The 22,505-nt window shown below is 46.5% G+C and overlaps 1 protein-coding gene and 1 long non-coding RNA gene across 3 annotated transcripts in view; one reads left to right on the forward strand and one right to left on the reverse strand.

Annotated features, from left to right (window-relative positions):
• Positions 1-17,173, forward strand: part of SLC1A3 (solute carrier family 1 member 3) — an 83,956-nt gene extending 66,783 nt beyond the window's left edge. The window contains exons 4-10 of the mRNA XM_002713973.5: positions 814-1,018; positions 3,666-3,708; positions 7,121-7,413; positions 9,887-10,120; positions 10,964-11,158; positions 12,666-12,800; positions 15,038-17,173. Of these exons, the coding sequence (XP_002714019.2) occupies positions 814-1,018; positions 3,666-3,708; positions 7,121-7,413; positions 9,887-10,120; positions 10,964-11,158; positions 12,666-12,800; positions 15,038-15,242 (1,310 nt within the window). The 3' untranslated portion in view covers positions 15,243-17,173. The remainder of the gene's footprint in view (positions 1-813; positions 1,019-3,665; positions 3,709-7,120; positions 7,414-9,886; positions 10,121-10,963; positions 11,159-12,665; positions 12,801-15,037) is intronic.
• Positions 9,916-18,960, reverse strand: LOC103349606 (uncharacterized). Of its 2 annotated transcripts, XR_011382008.1 has the most exons (4): positions 18,839-18,960; positions 11,957-12,128; positions 11,387-11,454; positions 9,916-10,182 (listed from the first exon to the last, which is right to left on the reverse strand). It is a non-coding gene; the product is annotated as an uncharacterized lncRNA (long non-coding RNA). The 2 variants fall into 2 exon arrangements; XR_517770.4 differs by lacking the exon at positions 18,839-18,960 and having other exon boundaries at positions 11,957-12,243.
• Positions 18,961-22,505: the final 3,545 nt, after the last annotated feature.

A 22,505-nucleotide genomic window follows, 5' to 3' on the forward strand; every position in this document is an offset into this window, starting at 1 on the left:
TTCAAGTCACGCTACCGTTTTTAACCTAGGTTAACACCTTCCCAGAGGTGGACTTTGAAGATGGCCTGAAAATGAGGGGAAGAGGGATTTCTGACATGAGATCAGGTATTCTAGACCTGTGTGAACAGCAGAGGAAGACAGGATGGAAGAATTGGAAGAACCCCACCAAAATGTATATATTTTTAAAATTTTTATTACATGAGATATGAAACAGCAGAGGAAATATTTCTGAACTTTGGCCTTTTAATTCAATGTCCACTTTAATGCTGATTGAAAATAAATTAACAGGTAGTCAGAATAGTAGCTTAAATTATGCATTTAAAAATAAGACTCCCACATACATATATAAAATAATTATTTTGAAAGAATTTAATGCCAGCTGATCTGTGTGAATCACTGGTGCCTTGAACTTAGATTATCTGGCCAGAAATTTTTTTAAGTATTTCTTCATATATTCACAACACATACTCACTACTCACACTCATAGTTTCCCCAGCTAATAGATAGCTGAGAAAGAATTTGTACTTTGAAACTACCGGAGAACAGATTATTTTTGTGAAATCAACTCTTGGGACAAAAAACAGTTGATTGTGTGTTCACTGACACAGCTGATTTCTAGCCATCCTATAGCTTTCCTTTTCACCATTTGGTGCAGCCCTGGAAGTCTGGGGCCAGGTTCCAAGATGTACAAAATCCCATTGCCGGGCGGGATGAGGGTAGGGGAGTGTAGACGGAAACGCCGCTCCCACTGTCCTCCACCGGAGAATTCCCTGGACTGCCTGCTGAAAATCTCCTTCTGTTTGCCTTCACCAGGAATGGCGGCCCTAGATAGTAAGGCGTCAGGGAAGATGGGAATGCGAGCTGTAGTCTATTACATGACTACCACCATCGTTGCCGTGGTGATTGGCATAATCATTGTCATCATCATCCATCCTGGGAAGGGCACAAAGGAAAACATGCACAGAGAAGGCAAAATTGTACAAGTGACAGCTGCGGATGCCTTCCTGGACTTGATCAGGTACGTCCTTGCAAGCCCGTCCCTTTGGGTATTTTGACCACCCCGCTCCTCTGACTTTGGGCAGCTAAGCAGACCCTTGGAAGAGTTGTCTGACTCGAGGATACTTGCCAGGCTTACAGGAAGCTCACATTTTTTTGCTGCTTTCTAGCAGAAATTGAAGTAAGGACCTGTTTTCTGGTCTCATGTAAAATAGGTGGGAAGGATGAAGAGAAGAGACAGACTTTTGAAAGCACTGCTTTTAGTAGTTACTCAATTCTCTGTTACAAACTCCACCTTGGAAAATTAATAATTCTTAACCCATTTTTCTTAAGTCCTCATCTTTCAGTTTTTATTCAAATATGGTCTATTCATTGGATTCTCCTAATTAAAATTTGTGATCTAAATCATCACCCATTATACACATCCAAGAATTTCCAGAAGGAACTTAGAGATGATTTGGTCACACTTGTCCAAAGATTTTCCCCTGTTACTATTTATGAAGAAAGGTGTTGGTGGATCAATAATGAAAGAAAATAAACACCTATTACAAGAGTCTTCTCTACTTGAAGTAGCCCTGGTAGTACAGTAAGCCTTACAGAGAACTGTGAAGTGAGCCGAAGTTTTAGAACCTCCCTGCTTTCTCTGTCTCTACACGCCTGCTCTTGTATCACTCAGGTCCCGGTAGGAAGCATAGTGTATTGTCCAATGGAACACTGAAGGTTTGTGAAGGTGTAGGTGGGGCTAAGGGAAGTTAGAATGGATGGGGAGGCACCAGAGGACTAACAACAGTGGGAAGCTATTTTGTTGTTCCTCCTGGCTGTGAAGGGGCAAAGGAAGGGTGCTGTTCCTGGAGCTCGGGGAGCTATGAAGACGGGCCTCAGAGTAGGAGCTACATCTTTATTTGAGGGAAGGGAGCTGCTGCCAAACACATCAGAGTCGAAAGAATATAACAGGGACTTGAGTCCACCCTGTGATCTGTTGGTGTATGCCACTAAGACACACTCAATGAGAAGCAGAAGGCGAGAGAACCCACATGCTACAGTCCACAGGGGTCAGCTTCCCAGGGCATGGAGAATGAAGGATGAGTCTAGAAGGGCAAGCGAAAAACAGCCCAGGACCGGCCTGTAGATGCCCCCATGCAGCCCCACCCAGCCTGTCCTCCCAAAGCCTCGTTCCTTCACTCCCATCTTTACAACTTACCTGCAAAGGGATCGGGTTGTCAGTCACAGACTCTGACCCTAACAGCTTCCCCAGTGACCATCTGAAAGATGCTCCTCCAAGGGACCGAGTTCACATGCCGTCTCAAGGAATCCTGTGGCAGGAAGATCCAGGAGAGATTTGGGGAACAGAGGTCTCCTTTAGCAGTACTTCTCCCCAGGGGTGACTGCAGTGTCTGTGTGTAACCACCAGCCAACCCCATGGGGCCTCTTAAGTTAATTGCAATGACCTGAGGGTAACAAGCCACTCTACAACAATATTGCCTACCAAGCTGGCATCTGATAAGTACGTTTTCTGTAAGCTCAAATAGTGAAAGCTTTTCAGCATTTTTTCATGAACTTTGTCCTCAGGTAGTTTGGATCGAGGAGTATTTTATATTTTCTTTCTCTATAATTTCTACTGTTTGAAGAACCGGGATCTTGTCATCCCGAGTCTGGTTGACTCCTTGGAGCACTGCATGAGTTTCTGCCCTCCCTTGTCCCATTGGCAAATGTGTGGATATCTTGTCCCCACCCAGTCACATGGCTTGAGCATATATCCTGGAAACTCCTGATCTAACATTTCCATCAAGGTTTAGAGAAACACATTTATAAAGCACAGATGGAACAGGAAACAGAATGGTCTAGGTAGTAGGAAGAAAGGAACGAAAGCTCATAATCTTAAGATACAAATGATAACCTACAACGGCAGGAGTCGCCAGCTCAAGATAACTGTCCACATCATGTCTCCTTCTCCCACAGTCTTACTTCCTGGAACCCAAACGATTGTTTAATTCAGTCTCCTCTTTTATAGATGAAATCAGGTGAGACATAATTGGGTAGCATGACTCAAAAAGTATTACACAGCTGGTTGGTAACTCTCACTACCCTAACCCCAGCAACTCAAATGCTGGGTTGACACAGTTTCTGAGGAAGTGACAAACCCTGCCACATAGCCTCAGGTTTGAATTTTGTGGTCCATGTCTCCATTAGCCACCAAAGAGCCTCAGAAGCTCTAGCAATTCAGTGCCACTATCCCATCACCTAGAAGAACTTTGGAGGAAGATTTGTATTTTAGAATACCCACGTTCTCACCATGATTTTAATTTAGAATATGCAGTACAGTATCCAAAAACAGCCACTGTTGAAGAACAGCTCAGTCAGAATACGATAAGTGACATTTCTATTCTCACTCTGATCCTTTGAACAGGGTTTTGATGATATTACAGTTGAATGAAGAATCCCATCAGCCGATATGAGACAATATGAGTTGCGTTTCTTAGTTCCTTAAAAAATAGTACCTACCTGGCCTACCCTTAGGGGTATGTTCAAGTCATAAAACCAAAACCTTTGTCTTCACCCATTTGCTTCCTGGTTCAATGCATTCTTGACCTTAGGTACAATGAAATAGTATTCAGGAAGAAGACTTATTATTTGGGAAATTTTTCAAGTGATTGTTACTTTCTTTGCAGGAACATGTTCCCTCCAAACCTGGTAGAAGCTTGCTTCAAACAGGTAAACACAACCACTAATTCACCTTTCAGATTCCCCTTTGGCATACCAACTCAAGTGGTAGCCTCTTTTTTCCTTTGATTTTCCATCTCTCTACAGTAAGAAATACTTCGTTTGCCACTCAGATGGAAAGCACTAGGGTTTTCTGAGCATCTCTTCTGGGAGAGGGAAGCTTACCTTGCGTTGAAGCCTTATTAGTTGTCAGACACCGTGTGTCTTGCATACAATAGCTCATGGATTCTGTTATTAAGAAGGCTAATCAGGAGACCTCCTTTCTCCCTCTGCGTCCACTTCTCACATGCGAAAGTTCCCCCAACACAATAAGCAAATCCAACATAAAAGACACTTAAAACTTACTTTAAGGAAATTTAGAGACTATTCAGGTTGCTGGGTTTGATTTAAAAACCAGTGGACTGTGTTTTACAAGTCTGCTAAGGGCTTTATGGATCAGGAGAACCCTATCAGGAGAGAATGGCATGATCACTTCCAGAGCGCCTGCTCTGTGCCAGGCATGTTATATTTAGTCCTCACATAACCCTGGGGAGTATCATTCTCTTCATTTCACCATGAGGCAACCCATCTATGAAAACTCGGGGACAGGGGAAGGGGAATGTAAGAGGCACAAGTCCTCACAAGTAGTAAATAGCCCAGCTAGGTAGAATTCAAATCCACTGTGTCGACTCCAACCAAATTCTATCGTCTAACTACTCCATTCTGCTTCCTAGAGAGGGATTTCTAGGGTGCTGAACAACTGGAGGCCATAGTAAGGTCCGGTCCTTCTAGCCTCATATCCAAGCAGTTTTCATCTCTGTGTTGTGGATGCAAATATACTTAGGCAGACTTCGTGGCACAGTGGGTTCAGCCACTGATTGGGGCACCCATATCCCATATTGGAGGGCTGGTTCAGGTCCCAGCCACTCCTCTTCCTCCTACTGCATCCTGGGAGGAAGCAAGCAGCAGCTCTGGTGCTTACGCCCCTGCTGCCCACAAAGGAGACCCAGAAGGAGTTTGGGACCCTTGGCTTCAGCCTGGTGCAGCCCTGAGCCTTAGGGTCATTTAGGGAGTGAACCCAACAAATGGAAGACTTATTCCCTGCCCACCCCCACCCCGCCTTTCAAGTAGAAAATAAACATTTTAAAAATATAGCACTTTAGTACTTGGGGGATAAAATCAGTGATGTTAAAATCAGTGATGTTCACTCTAAACTCACATAATAAAAAAGTTTTATTGCCCAAAATATTAAAAAAGAATCAGTTGGACATTCTGGGTTAAATACTACTTCCCAAGCATTTCTCCAGATGGTGTCAATTCGCTCCAGTTGTATTTCCCCAACCTTTCTGCTTAGAATTTCAGTAAAACAAAACAAAACCATGATCTCATAGAGAACTTTTTTTTTTTAGAACTGGGTTTTTAAATATTTGGTTATTTGAAACGTGAAAAGAAAAAGCACTCTCCACTGGTTCACTCCCCAAATGCCCACAATGGCCAGGTCTGGGCCAAGCTGTAACTGGGGGCCAGGAAGTCAATCTGGGTTCCCCATGTAAGTGGCAAGGGTCCAGTAACTTGAGTCATCACCTACTGCCCCCAGCTGTAGCATTGACAAGTAGCTGGAATGGGGAGAGAGCTTAAACACTGGCCATCCGCTATGGGACACAGGCATCCCAACTGGAGCTTAACCACAGCCCAAACGGCCCACCCTGGTGGCTGGATTTCACATGTACAAGTTCTCCTTTGGCCTTTATTCCCCCTCATTTTAAATATTTTTATGAAGACTTTTTAATAGGTAATATGTGTGCGCATTGCAAATTCAAACAATCTTTTTAAAAAAAGTCTAAGAGGCCAATATCTAACTGTATTTGTTCAAAAACAACTGTAACCCATTTAAATTCAACCAGCCAACCCCAGCACTATGGGCTGACTATTGTCATTAGTCAGCTGGCAGTGGGTAATATAAAAAATGCTGATTTCTAGATCTTTCAGATGGAAAAAGTGCTGACTTATGTAGATTTATTGTATTTGGTTTGGGATTGCATTTAAAAGGTTTTGAAGGGGGAAGAAATATATCTCCCCAAATCTGTTTGGCTTAGACTAGAATGCAAATGAGACCTCAGTTCCTGAGTAGGCTGCAAACTGTGTCTAAGGTGAAGGGAGGCATGGGAAAGGCTAATAAGCAGATTGAAAATCTACACTGTGTAGCCGTACGTTGCATAGGCAACCATTGGAATAGAGATTTGAGAGTTGACTGAAATATAAGACGGACAGGAGTCAGTTTTTTCTTGGTGGTGGTGTTTGAAATTACCAATCAGTACCACTGGTTATTTAGGGATGGTTCACCATATTGACGGCTGGATATATCTTTGTTTGGGAAGGGTGGTTTCCCAATGGACAAGAAAGCCCTCTATTTATTCCTGGTAAAGAAATGGCCGAGCACTTCATGCTGGGCTATGCATTCTTCCCCTAGACTCTAGATGCAGCCGACAGACCTATTCTCACTCTCGCTGATGCTTTATTACCATCACCATAATGCCAGGAACTCTACTCTCATTAAAATCTTAGAGGGATGGGCTTCCTTGTATCTTATGACCACAGTAATATACTCAGCATCTCCCGTCAGAGGCATCTATGCAGCAGCTATGGGGAAAAGACCATCTCTTGGGTTAGAAGAGAAATGCCACTGTGGACTTGGAGAAAGTAAGTTGTTATCCTCAACTATTAAGCACCTATCCTTAAGAACTGATAATATTAGGAATGGCTTGAAGAGTGGTTGTTTTGGAATTTTTAATATCCACTGAACTCTCCAGCTAAGCGTAATCCCTGGAGGACTTTATCATTGGACATCACTAGCCAGCATGAGTACAATACTTTAAAATTTGTAAGATAATCTCCTGTGTTCTGTTTAATTTGGTCACATCAACAACCTCACAGGGTAGAACCAGCATAGTTGTCCTTTGTTCATAGCTGTGGACTATGAAAGGATATAAAGTGATTTATCCATGCTCCCATAGCATGATCCTCACAGAACGTAAAAGGACTATTGTGAATATTTGTATTTATAGCTTTTTAAATATTCCATTACAGTCATTTGGTTCAAAAGATAGCAAAAGCCCACGTGTGTTTAGTACATCTTTAACAAGGTCCCTCTTTTCTATTTTTTTATGTGTTTGAGTGTGTGTTGTGATTTCTATGTATTTAAGTGTGTGTGTGTTTTGAGGAAGGAGTAGGGGTTTGCCACAAGATAGATGGGTGGGTGGGTAGGTGAATAGAAAAGGGGAGGGAGGGAAGGAGGGAGGGAGAAAATTACACTATTCTCTGAACACAAAGTAGCATGTACTATTATAGAAAATTTGGACAACAGAGAAGTGTGAAGAAAAAAATGAAAATCCCCTTTAAACCATGTTGTGCTTTTATTTTAAAGTTTAAGACCAACTATGAGAAGAGAAGCTTTAAAGTGCCCATCCAGGCCAATGAAACGCTCGTGGGTGCTGTGATAAACAATGTGTCAGAAGCCATGGAGGCGCTCACGCGGATCACAGAGGAGCTGGTTCCGGTTCCAGGATCTGTGAATGGGGTCAATGCCCTTGGCCTAGTTGTCTTCTCCATGTGCTTCGGTTTTGTGATTGGAAACATGAAGGAGCAGGGACAAGCCCTGAGAGATTTCTTTGATTCTCTTAACGAAGCCATCATGAGATTAGTGGCAGTGATAATGTGGTATGTATTTCCATTTGCTCTACATCCTATATGCAAGATGCTTATTGCCATCAACATATGTTCTGTCCTGAGGAAGATGCCAGGAGGCGGGATGGCCAAGTGCAGTCATCCCACTCTGGTAAGCACAAGAAAAATGGAACTTCTGAGTCTAGAGAGGCCTTGAACCTACCTGCAAGCCTATCTTAATAAGTTTGCTTCCTTGTCTTGGAAAGGTGTCCTTTTTTTAAGATTTATTTATTTATTTGAAAGAGTTACACAGAGAGAGAGAGAGAGAGAGGTCTTCCATCCACTGGTTCACTCCGGAGTTGTGCCGATCCTAAGCCAGGAGATGCACACAGATGCAGGGGCCCAAGCACTTGGGCCATCTTCTACTGCTTTCCCAGGCCATAGCAGAGAGCTGAATTGGAAATGGAGCAGCCGGGTCTTGAATTGGCACCCATATGGGATGCTGGCACTGCAGGTGGCGGCTTTACCTGCTATGCCACAGTGCCAGCCCCCAGGGTGTCCTCTTTTTTATCCCAGTGCTGATGGAAACTCACTCCTCATTCCTGCATTTTAGATCTATTTAGTGAATAATCCATCTAAGGAGTGTCTACTCTATGCTAAGCATATAATGCCAAGCACTGTGGATATAGCAATGAAAAACCAAATGAGGATGTCTTAAATCTTACATGCTTTTAAGGGAGACAGATAATAAACAAACCCATCAACCATAAGCTGTAGTCATAACACCAAGTGACTGAAGAAAAGGCGCAAAGTTTGCCCTGGATGGTTCAGAGAGGCTAACGCCTGAATGACCAGTTACACAAAGGCCAGTAGAGAGCATTCCCGGTAGAAGGGAGAGTAAATGCGGAAGCCTTTATAAAGAAACGCACATGGCAGTTCTGTTGCAATCCCTATAGGACTGGTGGGAGACATTATGGAAACCCAAGCCACAATCCATAACAAAACTTCCTTTAATAAAGCTGAGAGCAGGAAACAAAGGAAAAGACTAAATGCAAAGCAGAACATTGACCTTGGAGTGTAAACCCTCCTCCCCCTGCCCCCCAGCAGAAGGGAGAAAACCCTTTGCTTGGTTTAGGCCTTGTGTGAGGATTTATGCTTGATGTCTAATCCAGGCTCTTCTTGGCAACTGAGGCAGGAAAGCATCCATTGCTAAGAAAAGCACTTACTCGTCAACGTGACTCAGAATTTCTTTTGTCTTGAATGCCACCAAAGCCCAGAGAAATCCATTTTTTAGAAATTGGTGCAAGGTGGATATGAACCAGGGCACAAAGACCAGAATGTGGTCTCCACAGGAACCCCCAGTTGGAAGGCTCTTTTGAACTCCTGGCAGCACTCAAAGTGGACATTTATCTTCGTATTATTAAAATGCTTCCACCTTTCACCTCTTCTATAAAAGAAGCCCATTCAAGGCCCTGAATGAACCTCACATGCAGCTTTTCTAGCTGTACATCGGCCCACACACTCAAGCCTTGAGTTATTACGTTTCTGCAAACAGGTACCCCTGTGACTTCCTGGCCTGCGTTTTTAAAGAGCTTTTGAAAGAAGCGTTGTGTTGGGTGTTTTTCCAGTTTGAAACAAGTCCTCCACAGTTCCCAGCAGACCCTTCTCCTTAAGGGCAGTCGGTTCCTCTGTTTTCAGTAATGTGCGTTTGGTTGTAGTTTATTGCACACAGTGGACCCGCAGTTGAAAGCTGGGCAGCAAGACCTTTAAGCTACGAGGTTATTACTGTGTTCCTCCTCACAGAGTCCACAGGGAAATGCTCCCTAACGGCAGTAGCAGCCTGTGGGTAGTGTTACGTAAATAGAATGCCTGTTGCCTGATTGTGGGACTCTTTATGTAAACACTGTTAATATTAATAGCTCTAAATTTATTTTATGGTCACCTATTTATGGCAAATGGTACCAGTTTTCCATTTGTACTATAACAAAAAATTTCTTTTTAAAGTAAATTTACCTAAAGAGAGAAGGTGATTTAAAGACGAATGCTAAGTAATATTAGAAGTGATATAGAGGTGTGGGAAAAACAAAAGGGGCCACAGGTTAAGCGAAGTGCCTGCCCATCTGGAATACTGACACAGTATTCTGTGACTCTTGCTTTAACTGGGAATCCAGTTCAGAAACAGAAAATGTTGCCAAAAGTCTGGATGTTGGGGAGGCAGGTTGTGTCAGTCCAGGGTGAGCGAGGGCCTCTGAGGATCAGGCATGGTGAAAAGACAGCTTTCTACAACAGGTGGACAATAAAACCTCTGCATCTGCTTTTGTCACAAGATTAGGAGAAAAAAATCTGTGTCCCAGAGCAGTCCCAAATGAGTCCAGTTCTGTGATAACCAGGGGAACTTTATATTTAAAAAGACCAGAAAGAATTACATAATTTCTACAAGTTCTAACAGTACCCAAGGCAACAATGTTTGGAAACCCACTTCTTTCCCCTTTTTGGACTCCAATTGCATGTATGTTGTTCTCCACAGGTATGCCCCTCTGGGCATTCTCTTCCTGATTGCAGGGAAAATTGTTGAGATGGAAGACATGGGTGTGATTGGGGGGCAGCTGGCCATGTACACGGTGACAGTCATCATTGGCTTGCTCATCCACGCCGTCATTGTCCTACCACTCCTCTATTTCCTGGTGACACGGAAGAACCCTTGGGTTTTCATTGGAGGGTTGCTGCAAGCCCTTATCACAGCTCTGGGGACCTCTTCAAGGTATGTACATGTATGGTTGACTCCTTGGAGTGTTTCTGAAACTCTGCTTTGAACCAGCACCCCTTCAGTTGCAGAGACATTTTGTTTTGGGTTTGAAACTTAAATACTGAATTGGCTTTTTAAGACTGTTGATTGTTTGATTTGGAAGGCAGAGCAACAGAGAAGGGGAGACACCAAGAGCAAAATCTTCACCCATGGGTTCACTGCCCAGTAGGCTGCAACAGCCAGAGTTGGTCCAGGCCAAAGCCAGGAGCCAGAAATTCCATCCAGGTCTCCAATGTGGGTGGCAGTGGGCCAAGTACTTCAGCCATCACCAGATGTTCTCCCAGTTGCATTAGCAGGAAGCTGAATTAGAAGCGGAGCAACTGGAACTCAAACTGGCAATATGATATGGGATTCTAGCATCGCAACCAGCAGCTTAGCTGGCTGTGCCACAACACCACCCCCTGAATTGGCTTTTTCATTTCTGATGCTACTCAGACCTATTTGGGATTCCCAGAATGGCCAGCTATGAATCCTTTTGGGGAAAACAGTGAAATCAAGTCTCCTTCCCTGCCCACTGTCTTCTCCCTCTTCCAGCTGGCCTGGCCTAAGGGAGGAGTAGAGAGGAACTGCACAGGTTGTGGGGATGGGGAAGCAACCACAAGGAACCCAGAAGCAGGAGAGCTGCCAAATGACCCCATGAGGGGGCCACGCTCTTCCCAACCCCGCTCCCTTATTTATACAAGTGCTGACTTAGCTCCCTTTAGGACGTGGGACAGGAAGGAACTGTCTGTCCCAAAGTCCAGACAGGGTCAGGACGGGCAGGCCCTCAGCTGATGTGAACTGTTTCACTGTCCTCAGTTCTGCCACCCTACCCATCACGTTCAAGTGCCTGGAAGAGAATAACGGCGTGGACAAGCGTGTCACCAGATTCGTGCTGCCTGTGGGGGCCACCATTAACATGGACGGGACTGCTCTCTACGAGGCACTGGCTGCCATCTTCATCGCTCAAGTTAACAACTTTGATCTGAACTTTGGACAGATTATTACAATCAGGTACAAGGAAACAGTTACATATATTTTCTTTAAAAATGACTTTAATAGAGAAGAAAGGGATCAGGGTTGGGTGAAGAAACTGGCTGGGAAGGGGATCACACAGACAAAAGGTTGAAGTTTGGAGCAATAGTTCCATTTTTATATTTGGAAATGCTTACTAAAAATTTTGAAATTAGATGTGCACACTCAACATTCAAATAATGTAGTATATAAGGTAAAAAATTTTACCTGCCATCTTATCAGCCCCTCTTTCTATAGGTGACCATGCTTCATGTTTGGTTTAGAAAGACCTTTTCCTGTGAATACACACATACACACTCCTTGTTTATAAATAATGGAATCATACCATTCATAGTTTGCCTGTCAGTACATCAGTTATACCTCTTAATATCTGCAAAATACTCAGTATAGATTTTTCTTTTTCAAATGTTGCATTTCAATTTTAAAAAGCATTAAAACGTGTTAGCTTTTATAGGTAAGATTAGAAAATAAACACGTACTTGAAAAAGTAGATTAACTTTTTCTCTTGGGTTGACTGTTAGGTAGTATAACATAGGTGAGAGACCACACTGACAAGCAGGTTGAGGATTGGATTCTTATGGAGACATTAACTGCTGCGTTTGAGGTACTAAGTGAAAAGCAGTTTTCCTTTCCATACCTTCCCCCAGTCTCTCTTTTCTCCTGTGGAGGCAACTGGCATCACCCACCCAGTTTCTCTGGCATCCCTGCAGAGAGCCATGGACAGCCACATGCAAGCATAATCCCCTGCCCACCCCCACCCCCAGCCCCGGAACTCACCGTGTGCAGCATCCATTAAGCCTAAGGCGACAGAGACTTCACGCCTCATGTCCCAGATCTGCCTTTGCTCTTCATTGCTGGCGGTCGTTTTTCATTGTTATTCACATTGTATTTTGAAGAGCAGAGTAAGTCACTTTTGGGGGGTTTTCCCACAAATTTCTATTTTTTAATTCTGCATAGAGAAAAGTCAGATTAATATTACAAAAAGTATCCTCTTCCTAGATCCAAAAACTCTTCTTTGCCCCCATGTTTCCGGCATGCATCGCCGAGAATACAGACATATCTGCAAACTCAGGGTCTTTACAAGCCTCCACTTAGATAAGGAAATTATTAGAAACAAATGTTACTGCAACTGACATTTTAGACCTTTACAAAATACAGTAAGGAATGTGCAAACGAAGTCTTCATTCAAGAATGGCTGTGTAATACACCCAGCTTCATAAAGTGTGTTGTGATGATCAACTAGATAAGTAAGATAAGTCATACTCAGCATCTCGGATGACACATGATAAGCACATGATGAAGACTAGCACGATGATTAGCTCACTGGATTTTTTGAAACCCCAGCTACGTGTGTTTGAAGCAAGTCCTCTTGTACTAGCGCGGCACATCGCACAGCAGGCATCGGCACCGCGTGCGTTTTTCAGGATTCACTCTCTCCTTGGCAGATCTGTAACAGTGTTTTCGATTTCCATCCTTCCTTTACCAGCATCACGGCCACGGCCGCGAGCATTGGAGCAGCTGGGATTCCTCAGGCAGGCCTGGTCACCATGGTCATCGTGCTGACATCCGTGGGCCTGCCCACTGACGACATCACGCTCATCATTGCCGTGGACTGGTTCCTGTGAGTACTCTGGGACCGCGTGCCAGCTCACACCGTGGGGGCCCCTCTGCCATAAACGACTCCTCAGAGAGGGGCAGTGTGGCCTGTAATTAGAGAGCCCTCGCTACCCGACCCTTGGCCCTTATCTGGAGACCAAGCTTTGGACACCGCGCGTGCGCACTCCCTTATCAACAGGCAGAGCACATCTGGCTGCTGTACTTCTCACTCCATAAAGCCATTCAGAGATTGGGAAACCTGCAGTCTGCGAAGCCAGCATAAATCAGCAAGGCCGTTTCGGCATTGCACAATGCATCCCTACAGCGGCTGGAACAACTACAGGTTCCACAGGCCGGCACAGGCCCTTCCCTCCTTGTGCTTCTGTTCCGATGGCGTAGTGCAGCACAGATGTTCCCATCTGAACCCAACAGAGCGAGGGGTGGCCGTGCTGACAGTGGGAAGAGATCTAGTGTCATCGAGTGTAACGGAGTCTTGGCTCCAGGGAAAGTTCTAAGAACTGTGCCCTCCACTCTCTGAGACCCTAACCTCCAGGGCCCACCCCTCTACCTTCTTCCCTCGCTATTCCAGGCGACATTCTCTGAACTTTTCTCCCCTGAGCTCCCCTCCACTTTTGAGAAAATTTTCCCCAGGATGCCCAAACATCTAGAAGGCAATAGCAGTAGGTGTTGGAGTCAACGTACGTTGACCTGACCCCCAACTACGGAGCATGAAGAGCCTGAGAGCTTGCACAGAGCACGTGGAGGACCCATGAATTCCCCGCTCACCTTGGCTCTGGGTTTGCATCTTAGCCCTGTGTGATCCCGGGCAGGTTACCCAACCACTCCATCCCACCTCTGTAAAACAGGGATGCTCATGCCTACTACTTCCTCGTGGTCCCTTGAGGAGTAAATGTAATGGTGCCTACAAAGCACTATCTGGCCACAGTCTGCACTCAACGTGAGCACTTTCACAGTGCAAAGCAATGGTTCCCAAAGCTTTTGATCTTGACACTTCAAAACGTACTAAGCACCAAAAAAGCATTTTATCTATGCGGATTTGGCCGTAGTGGTTAAGCAGCCACTTAGCATGCCTGGTTCAAGTCCTGGCTACTCCATTTCCCCTCCAGCTTCCTACTAATATGCACCCTAGGAGGCAGCAGATGATGGTTTAAGCACTTGAGTCACTCCCACTCGCCTGGCAGACCCAGATGTAGTTCCAGGCTCGTCCAGCCCTGGCTGTTGCAAGCATTTGGGGAGTGAACCAGTAGATGATCTCTCTCCATGTGTCTATGCCTTTTGAATAAAATGAATATAAATAAAGCTTTTAAAATATATTTGTCATATTAGAGAAATGGAAATTTTTAAAATTTCTAATTCAAAGATTATAAGTTACATATTAACATAAAAAATTATCCAGCTTGGCCGGCGCCGTGGCTCACTAGGCTAATCCTCCGCCTAGCGGCGCCGGCACACCGGGTTCTAGTCCCGGTCGGGGCGCCGGATTCTGTCCCGGTTGCCCCTCTTCCAGGCCAGCCCTCTGCTGTGGCCAGGGAGTGCAGTGGAGGATGGCCCAGGTGCTTGGGCCCTGCACCCCATGGGAGACCAGGAAAAGCACCTGGCTCCTGGCTCCTGCCATCGGATCAGCGCAGCGCGCCGGCCGCAGCGCGCCGGCCGCGGCGGCCATTGGAGGGTGAACCAACGGCTAAAGGAAGACCTTTCTCTCTGTCTCTCTCTCTCACTGTCCACTCTGCCTGTCAAAAAAAAAAAAAAAAATTATCCAGCTTAATACTAAATAGCTGGAGTCTTGTAATCGCTTCTGCATTCAGTGTGCTATTGCACATCATGTAGTCTTTGAGAATTCCACTATAATTCACAAGAAAGTAAGAGTGAAAGGGCTAAGTAACACATGAGGAGGCTAGTTTTGGCTTCTGGGCCACATTCTGAGAACTACTGGTTTAAATGGAAGTGAGCTGGAGGAAACAAATTTTAAATAGACGGAGAAAAGGGAAGGATTTTTTTTTCCTCCCCAGAGTGGGGACTCCAGCTCCAGTCAGACTAACTGAAAATTAATCATCTATATGTGCGCATAACTTTTAACAGCTGTTATAAATGTTGTGTCTGTTATGTAACTATGCATTTGGTGGACACCAAACTGAGTTCCAAGAGCTGCTTCCAAAGACCTCCCTGGTCAGTTCACAATAACTGAAATTGCATGGTGTCCCCCAGGAGCCTCACTGTCCTTCCTCTGCATCCTGCCTGCAGGGATCGCCTCCGAACCACCACCAACGTGCTGGGCGACTCTCTGGGAGCCGGGATTGTTGAGCACTTGTCACGACACGAACTAAAGAACCGCGATGTCGAAATGGGTAACTCGGTGATTGAAGAGAATGAAATGAAGAAACCATATCAACTGATTGCCCAGGACAGTGAAACTGAGAAAACTATTGACAGTGAAACCAAGATGTAAACTAACAAAGAACTGCCTTCTTGAGCACCAGGTGTTGGAAAGCCGTCATGAAATGCGTCCATCTCCTTATAGCCCATTCTCACAGACCCCTTTTCCTCTCTGTTCTGATAGGATTGGAAAATACTTATCCAAGCACAAGGGAGGATTTTGCAGTGGTCAAAATGTGAAGTTTTCACCTCCATTTGAAATGTTTAAGTCATGTTAGTCTTACCTGCTAAGGTACTCAGATCAAAAAATCTTGATCAAATCTTATGAGTTTATGTGGCACTTGACCCCATAAACTTATTTTTTCAGTAAGTTAAAATCAAATTTAAACCAACTTTTGAAATTTAAAAGTCCCTCAGAACTCAAATGCGTTTTAGTCTTAAGACTAAGCAACTGGATGAGCTACAATCAATTATCGGTTGGACAGTAGAAGGGTTTTTTTCCCTTTCTCTTCTGACTGTGTCCTTATTTTGTTAGTAGCACGACAATAGCACAGCTGTGGAGAGGGGCAGAAAATGAGGTTTCTGGGTGGCCTTGCAGTCACATCTCATCTCCAGGCCTCAGTGTCCTCATCTGTAAAATGAGTGACTGCCCCTGATATCCCGTACTCAATCTTCCAGGCCAGACATTCTGTGACACTGAAGAGCCTGCCCCCTATTCTCCCTGCACTGAATACACTTTGTACCAGTACCATTCCATGGACCACGGAGCTCTCAGAGATGACACCTAAGTAGGGACAGGATGGCTGTTCACTGGGCTCATGTCCGAAATAGCATTTATGTAAGTCACTAGGTGCAAGGCCTCCCAGGAGTGGGATTATTCCTGAAATCCTCTGCCCAGTTCTTCCCAATAGGAAAAATAATGTGAGCTTTCCATCCTTCCCAATCTGAATGGATTGACTGCTCTGCGAAAAAACGTCCCCTTTCACTCCTCAACTGACAGAAAATAAAGCAGAAGACTAGCAAGGAAGGGGCCCACAGTCTTACTCTGGAACATGGAAGAAAAAGAATGGATCTCAGCTGACATTAAAACACCAGGAGTGGAGGCCTTAGAAAGATTTAAACAACAGAGTTTAGAGGTTTTTTTTTTTTTTTTTTTAAACCTGAAATACTTCTCAGTTTAAAATCATTTCCCCACAGAAGTCTAGGTACCAAAACATAAGCTCACTTCTATACTTTAAAGAAGTCAAATAACAGAGGTCCATTGGTCTCTTATCTGAAAATGTTTTTTTTACTTTAATTAAAGTTAGTAGGATGAAAGAAGACATCTGTGTTGGAATTCCACTTACTAAATCATTCAAAACGTACAGCTGGAGTGGAGTGTGCTTTTGTTTTGTGTCCCTAAGAGAAATGGAAGAAGATGAATCCGTACAGTGAGTGCAGAGAACAGCAGCAGGGGCACCAGTTTCAGGTGAGGCAGCTATCAGGGTGGGAGGAGATTAATTTTTACCCCCTAAGGAGTATCCAGTCCAAGACACTCCGTGGGAGCTGTCAGACGATGCCAGCTGCATCTGAGTTTGACTGAAAATGGTGAAGAATGGACTTAATTATGCTAACAGAATGAAAATCTAGACAAACGTCCTCTGATATACAATTAGATTTTTATGTAGATCCTGAATGTTATGTGCACAGAAAACCTAACATTAGGCTACAAAATGGAGTAACCATTTAATGTCAAGGCTCTATTTGGGAAATACACTACAAAAGTTAATGTACATGGTTGTCATGACACTAGTAGAGCAAAATTAATGTCAAGTTAATTGTTACATGGTGTGATTTTATATATATATATATATACACTAACCATTTCGTATGGATAGCAGGTCCCCTAGGGTAACTCACCATCCCAGCACAGGCTCTGCATACGTGTGCACCCAGTATGGACTGGGCAGCATTACTTTGTAGAAATATTTCCAATTAAAAAGAAAAATAGTTTTACATCCATAACTTTGCTGCTGTTTATTCTCCCTGAAGGAAAGTAAAATTCCCATTCGTGGAAGCACTCCAAGGAGCTCAGGCATGCTGGGAAAGGATGCCACGTAGCCAGGTCAGAATCTCAGCTAGAACCAGCTGGGGGAGCCAGCCTCGAGAAAAGAAGGCCGCTCTCCCTCTCCCTGCGCAACTCCTGGAACTGGGGCTGAAAACGGGAGGGGGATGCTGGCTGTAACCGTCTCCACTCACTTGTCCCTGTCAGATTCAAGTTTCTCAGATAAATGGAGTCATTCCCATGCTGGGATTAGAACAGTGTAATACCACCACGAGTTCTTCCCCAAAAGTAATTTCCTGTCCGACCTTCAAATAAGGTAGATTTATCTCTGCGATTACTTACTGCCATTGTGGAAAGAGCTGAGTAAGATCTCAGGGCTATTCCAGGAACAGCCATTATGCTCGTGAACCGCTCTATTCATTAAGAACGACTTATGGGCGACTACTTCCCAGCGTGCTTTTCAATAAAGAATTGGCAGGCGAGGTCAAGAAACAGCACAACACAAGTTGTGTCTGGAGACCTCCTGACTGCCGGCGGCCGCCCGGGAGAGGCGCAGCACTTAAAGGAGCTCATGGTAGATACACGAGGCTTCAGGGGCTCACAGCTCTCGAAGTCGTGAGGATGTTTGTTTTCTGCAGGTGCCCGTGTCTGGGGGCGCGAATCCTTCCTTTCCACCAGTTTTTCTAGAAGGGTCTGGGGAACAGACTATCCCAATACTGTGCCTATACACCTCTAGCTGCATAATCCACTTGGGGAAACCAACCTGGCCACACTGAGCAGACTTGGGGGGCGTGCTGGGAAGCGCCCCGGAAGCCAGCTCTCTGCTGGGGCCGCATTCCTCGGCTGGATGTGCAGGCCCGAGCGTTCCCTGCTCAGTCTCCTGTGGAAGACCGGGAAGAGGCCCTTCTGGTTAGTGAAGGGCTAGGGCAGCTCAGGCACGCTGTGACCAGGATGGCTGGACGTGGGCTTAGAGCCTCCGTGTGTCAGTCTCAAATTCGCTCCCAAAAGGGACCGTCGAAGATTTTCAGGGAATGTTTCTGAGGAGTAAATTCACTCTGCGGCGTGTTTTAATCCCATCCTGGGAGTTTAATATGCCTCCCTCCCTTCCTGTACTCATCCTGCCACCACCCCCGGCCCACTGAACCAGGTTCCCCTTCCTAAGGGGAAAGGTCTGGCCTGGCCAGGGAAAGCCTTTTTCCTGCGTCTTCTATCTGCACCCCGTGGAAAACAGAAGTCGCAGTGCTGTTAATTGCGTGGGTCTGGAGCAAGGCCCCGGTTCCCGCCAGAGGGGGCCTTTGTGGGGACGCAGCCGCCGGGCCTGCACACACGCCCTCCTTCCGGGCGGCCCGCTGGGCACTTGACCCCGGGCCGCTGTCAGTCATCCGGCTCTGCGCCCGCCCGGGTGGTCCCAGAACTGGGGCAACAATGCACAGCTCTGTGTGGCCTCGGCCTGGGCCAGAGCAGTCGGTAGGTGTCACGCCGAGGGCAGGCTCCAAATGAATAAGCTGACAGGAAAAGAAGGCAGGAAGAGCGAAGGAGGCTGACGGGCAGCGTCCTGGGAGGCGGAGTGGGAACCGAGAAATTTCTGGGACAAACGAGCAGGGTCTGGGGGGAGCGATACTCACAGCGGCCACCAGAGGGAGCCCGGAGCGCATCCCGGGTTGATTTCGTTCGCAGGTCCACTGGGAGGGGCTGGATAGCGTCCTGTTCCAAGGTCTGCAGTGCAGGGAATGCATCTGTGAAAGCCATCGAGCGGTTCCAAGTTCCTGCTTTTCCAAGGCGCCCCTTTCCTTCTGGGGCCCCTCTGTTCGGTCTCCCCTGGGCCCTTCATATCCTGATGGGATCTCACGTCCCCATCCTGTCTCCTGCCTCCCAGCAGGAACAGGTCTCAGAAGGCGGCGGGATAACCTACTTACACTGCCCACAAACTGCTTCCTTACCCTTCGATTCTGAAGCCTTTGCCTCTTGCTGAATTCTACACACAAAAGTAGGGCTGTCAGATAAATTACCGGTCATCCAGTTACATTTGAATTCCCAATAAGTAACAGATCCTGTTTAAGTATAAACAAAATAACAATGTGTAAAGTATAAGCACTTAAGATGTTGAGCGGGACGTCCTGTATTTTTATTTCTTAACCTGGTAACCCCTCATATAAGTGAAATGCAGAACTCAATTTGTGTTGGTCTCAATATTAGAGGTGGAAGAGTTTCTGCTTGTGTGTGTCAGGGAGTCTTACAAGGAATCATTCCAATTTTCAATTTCTCTCTGAAGCCAAAAACATTTTAAAACATAGTCCAGATCTGACATTCCCTGGTAGTTATTTGTCCTGGGGACATAAGCACACATTATATTAAAATATAAAAAGCCTGATGATCACCTTTAAGACTTCACAGAATTGTGTTGTAGCGTTTCACTGATGCATGTTTGAAAGAGTAAGATTCACATCTGTTTTTCTTTTCTTTGCGTTATTTTCTCCTTTTCTTCTCTCACTCCTTACTCCCACCCTCCCCACAGTCCCACATAAACTATTTCTGTAATCCAATACAGGGCTGAAAAATTTGGCACTCACATATTGTTTTGCAATGATGGACACATTTTTTTCATTTGGGGGCACCTTTTGGGAAAGCACCCTTTTTTCATATTGTGCTACTAAAAGTGATCGTTTTTCAGCTGTTGGAAGGAGGCATTTTTCAGGCTCTTCAGGGAACTCAAGCTTTCATGGATGGGCTTATTTCCCAGGACACCCTTTCTTTAAGCCAATGCTGAACAATATGCAAAGCATGGCCCAAGCTGATACTGCAGAAGGAGAATAAAATAAAATCATAAATTTCCAATAACAGCATTTGCACAGCCACGTTAAAGATGGCAGTGAGGGGTGGGCGTTGTGGTGTGGCTGGTTAAGCCTGCCTCTCACATTCAGGTGCCTGGTTCCAGTCCTGGCTACTCTGTGCTTCCAGTCCAACATGGGCCTGACAGCAGATGACGCCCAAGGACTTGGGTTCCTGCCACCCACGTGGGAGACCAGGATGGAGATCCTGGCTTCTGGCTTCAGCCTAGCCCAGACCTGGTTGTTGCAGGCATTTGTAGAATAAACAAGCAGATAGAGGATACGTGTGTGTGTGTGTGTGTGTGTGTGTCCCTTCTCCGTCTCCCCGCCTTTCAAATAAATAATGGGATGGCAATGAACCTGCCATCAGATGGCAACTCTGTAGGTTCATAAGAAGTCCAGGAAAGCAGCCAGCCAGAACCTTCCAGACTTATCAGCATACTTCAAAAGATTCATGGGAGTTTATTTCTGTGGAAAAAAACTCAAAATCTATGCAGTTTTTCTTAATATGCATTTTCCATGACCTTTTTGAAGACCCATCATATGCATAGTTTCCAAAATCTTTTGCACCAAAATAGACTTTCCTTTTAATTCATTTTTCCAGAAGTCCTCTGCATTGCCTTCTAGTGGTCGCAGAGAAAATCCAGAGCTTTTGAAAGCTCAGCCCAGCACTAACGATGATTGGTCTGCTTTAGGGAGAGCCTTGTCTGCAGAGATGTCAGCAACACGTGTCAAAACCGTCCCCAAATTCCTCTACCTACTACAGTGCCTCAGCCAGCCATTCTTATTCTGAAGCCCAGGAGCAGCCCAGCCAAAGAAGTAAAACACAACCTTGCCCAAGTCAGCACGTAGGTTAGAAAGCTAAGATAACTCAATCAAAAACAGCTTCATGCTTCCTAAAGCCCAGCACTTTAGGAAGAGTGGTGCACAGCGCGGTGAGCTGAATCCACACCCGTCACTCCTGACTCGGGGTCTCTGGGGGTCGCCTCCGTGTGCGTGTGGGCACGGGATGAGCCCTGCTATCTCCAAACCGAGTCTCGTTCCACCTTCCCACGCATCCAGGGCTGTTCAAGTTGCAGCGGCCCCTAATTAAGGGTCCACTAAACGTGGCACAAACGACAGGTGTTTCAACTAATAATACCTTTATCAATACCTTAATGGCGGTGTCAGAGAATTAAATAGCGTGCACACACACACTCACACGAATTCCCGCAAAATGCATGTTCAAACACGATGTGCACCGACATAAACTTTTCATTTTCCACTAACTTGCTGTAGCACCCTCGTGTTTGTATTTTTCCCCCGCACAGCCCCTGGCGCGCAGGAAGGCTCTTTAGCGGTTTAGGACAAAATCTCGCCAGAGGGGGAAGAGGCCCGCGCCGTCACCCCTGGAAACGGCGTCAGCAGGCACTAGCGGCCCCTCCGCGGAGGCCGGGCCTCTGCGCCCGGGCGACCCCGCAGCCCCTGGCCGCCTCCTCCAAGGTCTTTGTCAAGCCCGGTTCCCCAGCAGCCCTGCGCCGGTTTTGTGCAGGGCACAATCCGACGCTGACGGGACCACCCAGCTTCCTCTCCCAGGGAACAAAACGGCCCCTCGGCCTGCCAGCGCCCGCCCTCTCTGCCAGGCCCCGTCCCACGGCCGCAGTCCTCGCCAACGGGAAGCGGAGGGCCCGTCAGACCCGGCTCTGTGGGAACCCCGGGGCAGGCGCGCTGAGGAGCCGCCGGGCGGCCTCTCGGGGCCCGGGACGCTGCTGCCGCCCAGCGGCGGAGCCCGGAAGGCAGCGCCATCCCGGGGGACCGCGCGCGGGCGCCGAGGAAAACCGAGCCTAAGGCAACGTTTGCGCGCCCGCCGCGGTGGTTCCCAAAGGGTGGCCCCGGGACCCCTGGGAACTTCCTGGAAATGCCAATTCTCAGATCCCAACAGAGGAGGCCAGCGCCCGCCAGCTCCTTCCGACACCCACCAAAGCTCCGGAGCCACTGTTCCAGGGTCTACGCAGCAAGGCAGCCTGGAACTGAGAGCCCAGGCCTTCATCCTGGCTTTGCCTAGGAGCTGTGCGCCCCTGGGCAGGGTGCTCATCTCTGTAGGGACCACGATATGTGTTCCTATCCGCTAGGATTGTGGCGGGTTGGAGAAGCGAAGGCGAAGGCTTATACACATGCCCAGTGCGGGGCGCCTGTTTCACAGTACAGCGGGGCGGGAAACCTGCCACGCGCCCCTCCATTTATTTAGCAGGTATTTATCGAGTGCCTAACCTGTCCTGGGCTCAGGGACCTTGTGATGGACCCACAGAAAGAGCCCTCTCTCCGTGGAGCGCCATCTCGTTCCGCGTGTGGTACAGGATGCCCAGGACTGGATTGTGGCCCGCTCTCCCATCACGCCTAGGTGGAAGCTCTCCATTCCAACGGCGCTGTATTCAGGAGGTAATGAAAAAGGCTTCAGGATGGGGCCTCAGCGTCATCCCAGAGG

The sequence above is a fragment of the Oryctolagus cuniculus genome, chromosome 14, assembly GCF_964237555.1.
Source record: "Oryctolagus cuniculus chromosome 14, mOryCun1.1, whole genome shotgun sequence".
NCBI classification, from domain to species: domain Eukaryota; kingdom Metazoa; phylum Chordata; class Mammalia; order Lagomorpha; family Leporidae; genus Oryctolagus; species Oryctolagus cuniculus.